An 11524-nucleotide genomic window follows, 5' to 3' on the forward strand; every position below is an offset into this window, starting at 1 on the left:
TGTGCAGAGAGGAAACACTCCCCAAAGGGCTTATATGGACTCTACCTAAACAGTATTTAAACAAATTCCCATATGTGTTATGACGTAAAAAAAAAAAAAAAAAACGAATATAAATGTGTCAGTTTATAGTAGTAAAAGAAAGAAGAGAAAGGAAAGCACAGAAGAAACCTCATAGAAAGAAAGCATTTTGCCATAATCCAAAAAGTAAACATGTGCCTCATGGAGGGGGGGGGTGTTCCTGCCAGTGCGTCATACCATTGAGTGTGTCGCCGCTTTTGCCTTTAAAATAGTTGTAAATGCCACGCCCACACCATAATTCCCACTCAGCTGTTACTGTAAGTCGCTTTCAGTTTCCACATGCATCTATTCACAAATCTGCGGTGTTGAACAAGAGGAGAGTCGGACTGGGAGGATCACCACGCGGCGGTTAATCATCTCGTCTCTCAGTTTTGACCAACTTGTTGCGCAGCTGCTATTTCTAACCTCCTCTGTGGTCCGTCGGCGCAGTGGGACAGGGGCTGCTCTTATTCACCAGCACACAAGGCGCTGTTTTGTGCTTCATTGGTAATATTTTCTGTGAAAGAATACAGATGGATGAAGCGTTGGCTTTCCTTAATACTTTCTAACTACATTTTTTTTTTTTTTTTTTTTTTACCAATGCGTAGGCCATAAGAAGATGACGGTTTTGTATGGATTGTTATGAAGTCCAGCAGCCTACAGTGAATTTTGCAGTCTCTTTAATATGATCTCAGAAACGGGATGCAAGTCATGAGCTGGACGCGTCCTTGCCACGGACTAGACTGGAGCCACAGCCTCTTCTACCTGACTTTACTCCTGTGGACCAGACGCATGACTGGACTGGCTGACTTTTCAAGTATGATGATGATGATGATGATGATGATGATGATGATGGTGCAGTGGAAGGAGGAGGGGGATACATCAGGGTGACAATAGTTAAAGATTACAGAAAGTTGTTTCTTAGGTTTAGTATGCCCTGTTATAAGCTGTGTAATAATAGCTACAATGGAGGAGTTAAGCATATTTGTACAGCTCGTGTATCATGTAAACGATAAGGTGGTAATAGATTATTATTATTATTATTATTTTTTAATAAATACATTACATAACATTGCCAGTGTTCCTAAAATACCAGCCATTTGTCCCAAAGCATCCATTTGAGACTTGGCATGGAACTGCACACCTGTCTGACAAGGGGTTATGTAAAAGATACAGTGTGAGGAGTAAAATACATTTCCTTTTTGTGTTTTGTCGTTGTAGTTTTTGTCTTGTCATTTACAATTGTTAACAAAATAATGTTGGAGTTGTTGTTAAAAACCAGCCAGTGGTTTTCCAATGTTTTATCGCAACTATCCATAATCTAATCAAATAGAATCATTTCTGATTTGTGCAAAAATACTTGACAAATAATGTAAACATCTTAAGATAAGGGACTTTGATATGAGGTAACTTAATCACACCTGCACACCAAGCAACAAAGGTGGGTCATATTAGGTTGAATGCCAGTTGGCGGAGTTTGCCACCCAGGAAAGAGATCTGGCAGTCAGCACTTTATTGGGTACATTTTCAAAGCAACATGAGACACCTAAGCAAGCTCCAAAGAGGCCAAACAAACTGATCCGAAACCACAGATGCAGTAGATTGAAAAAAACAAAAACAAATGAAAGCTTTTCAATGGTATTAAGTTGCCTCAAAGTTAAAATCCTTTTCAATTTAGTTTTTATATGTGACTATTACTACCTCTGTAAGTAATAGTGGATTTAATGGGGCCCCTGGAAGCACACCCTCTCTTAGAGGGTTCCTGTGGTTGTCTATCCCTTATATGATTAAGTGGATTTAAAGGAGTACTCCAGCTATTTTATATTATATATTATATTAAAGGTCCCATGACATAGTGCTCTTTGGATGCTTTTATATAGACCTTAGTGGTCCCCTAATACTGTATCTGAAGTGTCTTTCCCAAAATTCAGCCTTGGTGCAGAATTACAGCCACTAGAGCCAGTCGCACAATGAGCTTTCCTTAGTATGTGCCATTTCTGTGACTGTAGCTATTGAGGAGGAGAGAGGGGGGGGTGTGGCCTTGACCAAGTGCCACTTTGCTCATTTGAAAGCCACGATGTCTCTCTCTCATGGGTGGGCTAAATTCTCTGGGTGGGCAAAGCAGAGAAAGGGGAGGTAACCTTGCTCCTTATGACCTCATAAGGAGCAAGATTCCAGATCGGCCCATCTGAGCTTTCATTTTCTCAAAGGCAGAGCAGGATACCCAGGGCTCGCCATTTCTAGCCACTGGGGGACCATAGGCAGGCTGGGGTAACGCATATACATTTTAAAAAACCTCATAAAGTGAAATTTTCATGCCATGGGACCTTTAAGTTTAGGAGCTCACAAGAGACAGATAATAGCCTATTTATCGCCCAAGCTGAGATAACCCTGATGTCATCTATGTTAAGTATTTACTATTTCCACAGGCTGAGTAGTACTCATGTACTCATTGCATGTCCCTTTGACGCATCTGTATGTTTCCATGTGCATTACAGCCTAACCAATGCCTTTTGTGTGACAGACTACCTGTCCAGGATCATCACCAGTCACTCCGCTCAAGCGTGTGACGGACAGCCTCTGCGACTCCACTGTCCACGTCACTCCGCCATCTCCATCCAGTCTGCCTTCTATGGGAGCGGCGAGGCGCGGCTGTGTAGAGCAGACCCAGACCCTCCGCTCAGAACCCACAACCACAGCTGCTCAGCTTTTACTGCTCTACAGGTGCATTTTATGTGTGTCAAATACAGCACTTTTTACTCTCACTGGGTCACTCGTGTATGCTGGTGTTCACCAGTTTTTAGCTGACTTACTTGAAAAGGTTTCTCCCCATACGTGTTTTAGTTTTGCTGTAAACACACACAACCCTTAGATGAGCTGGCTGGTGAATGCTGCTGACTGTTTAATAGTAGATTTATTAACGGCACAGCCCACTGACTTACATTTGTCTGCCAGTTAGTGCGTCATTCTTTTTGCATCTGGTTTACATTGTGCCCACTGTGGAGTGTAACATCAAAGTAAAAGAGGTTAAAAAAAAAGAAGGTAAATTCTGACTGTCCCTGGTGTTTGCTGTGCAGAAGCTGCTGTCGGAGTGTCAGAGCCACAGAGATTGCCAGCTGCCTGTCAACCACCTGCTGTTTGGGAAGGACCCCTGTCCTGGCACTACCAAATACCTCCATGTGGACTACAAGTGTAAACCAAGTGAGTCCAGCAGCTCTATTCCCATTTGTCCCTACCTTTTTTATTGTCATATCCCCTCCCAGTCAACTCTCTCTCTCTTCTCTTACATTTACTGGTGGATGAGTATGAAATAACTACACAGCTATACACAAAAATCTCACCCCTTCCCCCGATCCTAACCCCTCAATTTCCCACTGCAATCACCCCTTTCACCTCTTCATCCTCATTCATTCTTCCCTTCGCTCAGATGAACACAAAAGACATGTGGTGTGTGAGGGGGAGACGATGATTCTGCGCTGTAAGCCCCCCAAGGCTCTGAACATCTATGCAGCTGTCTATGGGAGAAGTCTTGGCCAGACTGACACCTGCCCCTCACGCCTGACAAGACCACCCCCATTTGGTGAGTCAACAGGATATTCAGTATTCGCATATGGTTACTAACAGATGATTCCTTTTGCAAGGAGAACAATTAAGCCAGGAATGTATGTATATCTTCAGAAACTACTTTACATAGTGAAATAGGAAAGTTTTAGGAAGGTTTCACTACTCTAAAAAATACACTTAAAAATGTATTGTAATTACTGTAAACAAGCTATTTTAATTATAAGCATCTAGTGGTGTCTTTTTGCAGTTACGATGATGTTTCATTAAATTGCAGCTTTGAGTGCTGCTCAAAGCTCAGGGGTAGAGCTGAGCAATATATCAATATTATATCAATATCGTGATATGAGACTAGATATCGTCTTAGATTTTGGATATCGTAATATGGCATAAGTGTTGTCTTTTCCTGGTTTTAAAGGCTGCATTACAGTAAAGTGATGTCATTTTCTGAACTAACCAGACTGTTGTTACTGTTCTATTATTTGCATTTACCCACTTAGTCATTATATCCACATTACTGATGACTGTTTATCAAAAATCTCATTGTGTAAATATTTTGTGAAAGCACAAATAGTCAACACTACAATATCGTTGCGGTATCGATATCGAGGTATTTGGTAAAAAATATCGTGATATTTGATTTTCTTCATATCGCCCAGCCCTACTCAGGGGTTATGAACAATTACTGTGTCACTCCCTATTTTCTATATACTGTAGTGCACTATATTTACTGTCCGACATTTGATTTGAGTGTCCGAATTCTGAGTAGTGCCCTCTAAAATAAGTAGTGTCGATGGCTCAGCAGACATTTTTATTTGTCATTGTAGGAAAATCACAGGCGTTACTAATAACATTAACGATGGGTCTGTTATATCCAAGTGTCCCTGTAAACTGAAGCAGCTAAATGGAATTCAGCCGTCATTCAGTTTTATTATTTACAACTGTACTTTTCCGACTGTGACATGCCAAGTTGTCTTCTGTGAAAAAGGCCCTACGGCAGATGGTGACCTGAGTAAAAGTCCAATGGAAATATAGAAGCTGTTCACTCACATTTGCTTTACAACACAAAGTGATCTGGGATCTATGGGAAATGTGGCCTAAATTAAAGAGAAACAGGCAAAAACTAAACAGTCTGCTTTTTTCACAGCAGATATTTTGACATGCCAAAGCAGAAAAAGCACAGGTGTAACTAATAACATCAATAATGGCTGCATTCATTTTGGGTGTGGCCCAACCATCGTTAATGTTACTGAGTACATCTGTGCTGTTCCTGGTATGACAAGTCAAAGTCAGCTGTAAAAAAAAAAAGGCATACATGAATGGTGTGAGATAAAGGCTAGATTATGTTGTCATTTGTTAGTAATTCTACCAAATTATACACATTTTACAATGACATGACAGAATGCTTTAAAGTAACTTATATCAACGTTGACTGCACACACTGCTACAGAATAAGCACATTTTGAGATGACATTAAACCAACACAGGTGCACTGAGTTAATATTTGCTGGGGGAAAAAAAAAATCACATGGCTGCCAAAAAGGTGATTTCATTGTAGTTAAACTACAACCAAACTCCTGCAAAACATTGAAACAGTGGTTCGGCTATTTCAACTGAAGTACATGTCAGTGAACAAGTTGAGTGAGCATCTTGCATGTGCGCGCGCACACACACACACACACACACACACACACACACCAGTACTGTCTTCCTCAGCAGCTCTCACCCATGCAGAAAATGAGGAGAGAGTGAGAGACCTCCTGGCAGACACCGGCATACTGAAAGATGTGGTTTCTTATTTGATTGGTTCTCTGAGTTTTTCTTTGCTGTTCCCAACAGAGTGTCTGAACCACGAGGCTGTACACTTGGTGTCCAAGTCCTGCTACAGCAAACAGAAGTGTGCTGTTGCTGTAAGCAACCAGACCTTTAGGGACCCCTGCTTTCCAGGAACCAGGAAGTACCTCAGTGTGGTCTATTCTTGTGGTAGGACTCTTTCTGCTTCCTCATTCACAAGATACAATTACTAGCCTGTTGATGAATTAGAGGTTTCAAAATAAGAAAGGGCTTTCGTGATGTTATTATATACATAGCTCACGTCATGTCGGTTTTTGTTTTTGCCTTTTTCATTTGTAGTTTCCTATTGTGGAACCGTATCTGATGATCTCAGCCATCAGCTGTTTTTTATCATATCACACCCAATAACACAGTAGCAGGAAATAATTGTGAGCTCAGATTTGGAGATTGAGGCTGGCATCCTGGTAAACTTCCTGCAATTGGCACAACTGCCAGTGAGGTCATGCAGCAACGTTGTTCATGTATCAAAGTTTGGAGATTTGACTTCAGCCTGGTTGACAGAATTCTTTTGACCGGCTCTGTTGGCTCCATCTAGCACAACCCAATGTGTGTCAACCTTGCAGACCAGTTGTCGACATAATTGGACAGAATATATTGAAAATTTGAGAGTTACTCACTCCATTGCGGGCCCAGTTTGTGCAGAGGTTGGTTGGGTGTGTGAAGTCACAGAATCTGTATCAATTTGTCCACAGCAACATTAAGACTGTCTCCTCTGTTTTCATTTCAGTAGTACCGCAGACTTTACTAAGAGAGGCAGACCCTTACATATTCAGCTCCACCTCGTCTCCCACTGTGGACACAGAAAAAGGTAACCATGCCATCTGTTGCAATTCCAGGTTTTCTGTGCCATTTTATCTGATATCATAATTCAAAATTTTACAGCAGCCCCTCCTGTAGATCTGGAGGAGCATTTTCCCAAAGGGTCAAGAAAGCCAGACAACTCAGGAGCCATGATGAGCACCTCTCTCCTGACCTATGCCTACATCAAAGGTAACATTATCCATGCATGCATGCACTCACGAATGCACATATAAACCTTGTTTGTTTCTGTTACACGCATCTTCTTTCTTCACTTCCTACACAGAGCATCCAGAAATGGCAGGGCTGCTGTTCACCTCCAGTGTGTGTGTTGGTCTTCTGCTCACACTGTTGGCTGTATCGGTCCGAGTGACCTGCAGAGCCAGACGCCAGCTCGGAGATCACAGACTCGCACCCAAGTCTCATATCCAGGCTTTCAACTGCCAGGAGGAGGACGATGATGATGATGACGAAGAGGGAACAGAAAGCTCTTTAATCTCAGCCGCAGAAAGGAAGGCGATACACGGCTGGGAGGAAGGGACTTATGTGAGCGAGGCAGCCGAACGGGCGGAGAGGATTGAGCGCAGGGAGATGATCATACAGGAGATATGGATGAATGCCTATATGAATGGCAGCTCATGTTAGAGGTCCCATGGCATGCTGCTTTTTGGATGCTTTTATATAGGCCTCAGTGGTCCCCTAATACTGTATCTGAACTCTCTTTCCCGAAATTCAGCCTTGGTGCAGAATTACAGCTACTAGAGCCAGTCCCACAATGAGCTTTCCTTAGTATGTGCCATTTCTGTGTCTGAAGCTATTGAGAAGGAGAGAGGGGGGGCTAGGTGGAGGGTGGGGGTGTGGCCTTGACCAACTGCCACTTTGCTTGTTTGCAAGCCATGATGTCTCGCTCTCATGGGTGGGCCAAATTCTCTGGGTGGGCAAAGCAGATAAAATGGACCTTATGACCTCATAAGGAGGAGATTCCAGATTGGCCCATCTGAGCTTTCATTTTCTCAAAGGCAGAGCAGGATACCCAGGGCTCGGTTTACACCTATCACCATTTCTAGCCACCGGGGGACCATAGGCAGGCTGGGGGAACTCATATTAATGTTAAAAAACCTCTTAAAGTGAAATGTTCATGCCATGGGACCTTTAACTAAACTGTGACCCATGGATGCTGTTCAGCACCTTCAGGATTTTTTCAGGATTCTTGCCAGCAGCTCCCAGCCTTTTTTGTACATTGTAAAGCAATTTGTCTTGTGTTTTGCCATATTTGCAGCTCAGTTTGTGAAGTGTAATATTTGGGTGAAACTGCAGTACTAGCCATTTTTAAAGGATCAACAGGATTTTAATGCTGTAAAATGGGAGCTCACATCGGCCTACATTCTGGAACTGTTAAAATGTTTTTATTCACATCAATGAAGTTCAGATTTCAGGTTAAAATAATGTTTACTGTTACAAAAATTGTAAAAAGCACTTGTCTTGACAGAAGACTACAGCTGCCATGTTCAGTCAAGTCAGTTTATTTATTTAGCTCAGTATCACAGATCAAATTTGAATGTAGAAAAGGATCTAGACATTACATCCAGGATGTTTTTTTTATGCAGTGTTCCTTGAAACAGGCCACTGGTCTGACTGACTTCATCGACTCTGTCAACAGTTCCACACAGTGGGATTAAACTCTCACTTTGAACTCTACAATTTCCTCATCCCTGCTGGGACAAGAGCTGGAACGACCATCTACTATGTGGCAACTTCCTGCCTCAGAGCAGCACCGACTTTCTGTGTGTGTGTGTGTGTGTGTGTGTGTGTGTGTGTGTGTGTGTGTGTGTGTGTGTGTGTGTGTGAGCCACTGACTGGAGACAAAGAGAGGAAAGGTGTAGCATCCTTGTCCCAGCAATCCAAGGGATGTAAAACTGTGTTCCAGATGAATCACTACCTATGAAACTTTGTTGAATGTTAACAAAACAAAACCATTGGAATTTTTTCTTTCTTTTTTTTACAATCAATAAAAATGTACAGTACATTTAGATTAAACTCAAATTTAATTGTTTGCATATCTCCAATAAAAATGTAACTTTACAACAGGGTGAAAACAATCGGTAAAAGAATACAGAGATCTGATTTAAATTCAAATAAATCAGGTTAATTCACGTGTCATCATCCAGTTACTACTCCAAGACATATAAACACGTACTGTTTATATTCTCCAGAAGACCTCATATAACACGGACAGTAAACTAATATCAGAATTGAGATAAGGCATTGTAGTCATTTGCATATAGAGCTGTAAAGGACCAGGTCAGAGCAGCAGCTTTAAGGTAGGAATCTCAGTGGTAGTGGTCTTTATCTTGGTCCCCATTTGATGTTGGTGAGGCCTTGAAACTGTCTTCTGAGGGACTGTCTGTCTGTCCACTCTGAGTCCAGGTAGCTATCATCGTCTGCTTCCTCAAGTTTCTAAAAATGGTTCAAAAGGCACATTCAGTACAAACAGGAACCTGGTTTTTAATGCGTGCACCAATTTAAAAGTCTGAGTGTTTTGTCTCTTAAGCCTTTTTCTCACCTTGAGTTCCTCCTGCCTCCTGTACATATGCATCATCATCTGTTTCTGCTGCTCATCAGTGACCAGAGGCTCTCTCGCTGGTGCCCCCTGCCCTTTCTGGAGGGAATGGCAACTAATATATTAGAGTTATTCTCAAAACTAACAAAAACCACTAAACAACACATACACTGCCTGCCATATACCACACAAATACTCCCTTTAGATTGGCTGAAATGTCTCTCACCTTTTGGATTTTCACCACAAGCTTTGTCTTTTCATTTTTGCCAATGTAGTCCTGCAGTTTTTTCCCCCTCTGCATCTCTTTAGCAGCCCACCATAGCTGGCACTCGTCCTCTGTGATCACCTGCAGAGATGCCTGAAGTACAGACAGATGGAGAGGGAGGAAAAAGAGAGTATTAAGGAGACACTGCTGACAGACATTAACAATAGTAACTCATACCCCTGTCGTTGACTGAAAACTAATTTCAGATGGCCTTTAGCTAATAGCTGCGAGGACAAGCTGATTACTGACACAGGTTTAGCTGTTCACCTGTGTTCCTGAAAGGTCTTCACAGTCCTCAAACTCCATTCTGATAGGGTCATGAGGGGGCAGCCCCATGGGGTACACGATCATGACAGCACCCCTTAGCGGATCCAGGGCTTCCTTCACCACCTCCATAGTGACACAAACGTTAGCTTGAACTTGTTTCTGAAAGATGATCAGAGAGACAGATTGAATAAAAAGTATTGACCCTTGTTGAACAAGACAATCACAGATTGAGTGTTTACCCTGATACTCACTTTGGAGATCAGTGCCTTTGCCTCCTCCACGGTTCTCATCAACACCTCTTTCATTTTATCATTTGGAGCTGGTAGAAGGCAATGAGTTGGATCGTCAGATTACCAAAATCTTTTATTGTCTTTTTTTTCCTGCTTGCATAGAAATGAAGTTAAACATGTTTTTTATGCAAATTAAAAAGAAATGCTTGGCAAATGGACTTCTTCACAAAACTGTTCTGTACAATAGTAGCATCTGTATGTTATTCGCAGTAGGGATGCACAATCAAATGGGACAAGGGAATTACATACTTAGAATTTTTAACATTCTTCAATTGCAGAGTTTTCAAGTCACAAGAGGGAATTTAATATCAGAGGTGTAAAGAAGGAGGTGTAAATATCGGTCCGTGCATGTCACGGTTTGCAGTTCAAAGTTACAAGCACAGGCAAAGGACCGGTCTTTCTGACAATGTTATGGGTTTAGCACGGTCTATTTGTAAAACTATAAGAGTCATATTCTCACCGTGTCCGTTCCTCCTCCCAATCTCATCCTTCCTAAAGACTGGCCCCCCGCTGGGTACACACTTGTCTTCCCATTCATCCTTCAGTTTCAGCTCCACAATCTGCTCCTCAGTCAGACCCTGCATGTTGGGTGGCAGTGTGATGCCATGGTCTGCCAGCTCTGGGATCTCTGTGGGTACACAAATGAACAAGCAAGTCAATGCCAATATACAGTATCCTAGTAGACGACTGAATATGAAATACTCAAATAAAATAAAATAAATGTTTAACAGAAAATCCAGTGAGTCAATTATTTAAGAATAAAAACACATTCTGCTTACACCCTTATAAACGTGAATAATTACTTATTTGTCTCTTCTTTATACTAATTTAACAAGGCTGGTGGTATTTTGCCAGCAAAAGGTTACCCAGTTTAAATAGTAAATCAAGCTATGTGAGCCTACTGACGCTTCTCATACCTACAGTAAGCACAGAAAGCGCTGGGACATGTCTTTTTCACCTGAACATATTCTGTCCACTTTGAGTCTCCCGTTGTAAATGGCTGTAATTTGCTGGATCACAGTTTCCACAGGCGCGTCCACAGTGGTGTTGAAGAGAAACTGGCTTTCATCTCCACGCTTCACATGTAGCTGCACCATCTTGCAAAAGCAGCTCAACACCTGTTTACTAGCGGAAAGAGACGTTTAGGGATATAAGTTTAATGCGACTTAAACCCACCACAGCACGAAGACGTGTCCGTGTAACTCAGTGCCCGAGGTCTTTAGGAAAACAGTGTAACCATAGCAACAGTCGTGAGCACACCATAGACACAAAGCTAGCTTTAAACTAGCTAACGTTAGCTAGCTCGGATAACTTAGCTATCGCTAAGTGTTACAGTCAATGGCTCAGTCTGTTAAAGGGTCACTTTTCTACAGTGACTGGAAATGGTAACACTTAGCTGTGCAGTGAAACGACAATCACAAGACGGTACGTACAATGTTCAGACTGAGCTCACACTTTGTTTACAACCGGTAGCATCGGTCCAGAGAAGCATCTGGATCTCGCAAGCATCTCGTGTGAACTATTTACGGCAGGTTAGAACGAGCCAAGAAGTATTACTGCCCTCTACAGGTAGCTAGCTGATGACAACACTGTGGCCGATTGCAACCATAGACTGTATATTAACAGCATAGACAGTATAGATTAACAGTCTATGGTTGCAACTCAGTAGGAAGATCGTTCTGATGTCGAAACCGCTTAGTGATACTGTAGTAAACTCCATAGGGATGGTGTGCCTTGCTCAACGGTATTCCAGCAGAGCAGATTCATTAATTGAACACATAGCTAGGTCATCTTGTTGAAAATGTTATTCACTAGCTCGTCCTGCTACACCAGAAGACAAAAGGACAATCCACTTGCCTAAAAATACTGTAC

At 42.1% G+C, this 11524-nt stretch overlaps 2 protein-coding genes across 6 annotated transcripts; one reads left to right on the top strand and one right to left on the bottom strand.

The window, feature by feature from the left end:
• Positions 1–326: 326 nt before the first annotated feature.
• Positions 327–6990, top strand: eva1c (eva-1 homolog C (C. elegans)). Of its 3 annotated transcripts, none has more exons than XM_028596033.1 (9): positions 327–564; positions 666–874; positions 2582–2781; positions 3135–3258; positions 3485–3637; positions 5458–5601; positions 6200–6280; positions 6355–6462; positions 6557–6990. In XM_028596033.1, exons 2-9 carry the CDS (start codon positions 760–762, stop codon positions 6913–6915), a joined length of 1284 nt encoding a protein of 427 aa, XP_028451834.1. In that variant the 5' UTR covers positions 327–564; positions 666–759; the 3' UTR covers positions 6916–6990. The 3 variants fall into 3 exon arrangements, with proteins under 3 accessions (XP_028451834.1, XP_028451837.1, XP_028451835.1); XM_028596036.1 differs by having other exon boundaries at positions 6358–6462; XM_028596034.1 differs by having other exon boundaries at positions 6203–6280.
• Positions 6991–8296: 1306 nt separating this feature from the next.
• Positions 8297–11231, bottom strand: cfap298 (cilia and flagella associated protein 298). Of its 3 annotated transcripts, none has more exons than XM_028595321.1 (8): positions 11106–11231; positions 10611–10777; positions 10113–10280; positions 9614–9681; positions 9363–9485; positions 9057–9188; positions 8834–8929; positions 8297–8727 (listed from the first exon to the last, which is right to left on the bottom strand). In XM_028595321.1, exons 1-8 carry the CDS (start codon positions 11159–11161, stop codon positions 8617–8619), a joined length of 921 nt encoding a protein of 306 aa, XP_028451122.1. In that variant the 5' UTR covers positions 11162–11231; the 3' UTR covers positions 8297–8616. The 3 variants fall into 3 exon arrangements, with proteins under 3 accessions (XP_028451122.1, XP_028451121.1, XP_028451123.1); XM_028595320.1 differs by having other exon boundaries at positions 9363–9521; positions 11106–11229; XM_028595322.1 differs by having other exon boundaries at positions 9363–9521; positions 11086–11187.
• Positions 11232–11524: the final 293 nt, after the last annotated feature.

This window comes from Perca flavescens, chromosome 13 (genome assembly GCF_004354835.1).
Source record: "Perca flavescens isolate YP-PL-M2 chromosome 13, PFLA_1.0, whole genome shotgun sequence".
Classification (NCBI taxonomy): Eukaryota; Metazoa; Chordata; class Actinopteri; order Perciformes; family Percidae; genus Perca; species Perca flavescens.

Excerpts from the sequence above, each read along its gene's own strand:
- eva1c (XM_028596033.1), top strand. The coding sequence starts at position 760 with ATGCAAGTCATGAGCTGGACGCGTCCTTGCCACGGACTAGACTGGAGC. Across the intron at positions 875-2,581 it reads TGGACTGGCTGACTTTTCAA|ACTACCTGTCCAGGATCATC; the intron begins GTATGATGATGA and ends TTTGTGTGACAG. Across the intron at positions 3,638-5,457 it reads GACAAGACCACCCCCATTTG|AGTGTCTGAACCACGAGGCT; the intron begins GTGAGTCAACAG and ends TGTTCCCAACAG.
- cfap298 (XM_028595320.1), bottom strand. The coding sequence starts at position 11,161 with ATGCTTGCGAGATCCAGATGCTTCTCTGGACCGATGCTACCGGTTGTA. Across the intron at positions 9,189-9,362 it reads AAGACCTTTCAGGAACACAG|GCATCTCTGCAGGTGATCAC; the intron begins GTGAACAGCTAA and ends TCTGTACTTCAG. Across the intron at positions 8,728-8,833 it reads GGAGGCAGGAGGAACTCAAG|AAACTTGAGGAAGCAGACGA; the intron begins GTGAGAAAAAGG and ends AACCATTTTTAG.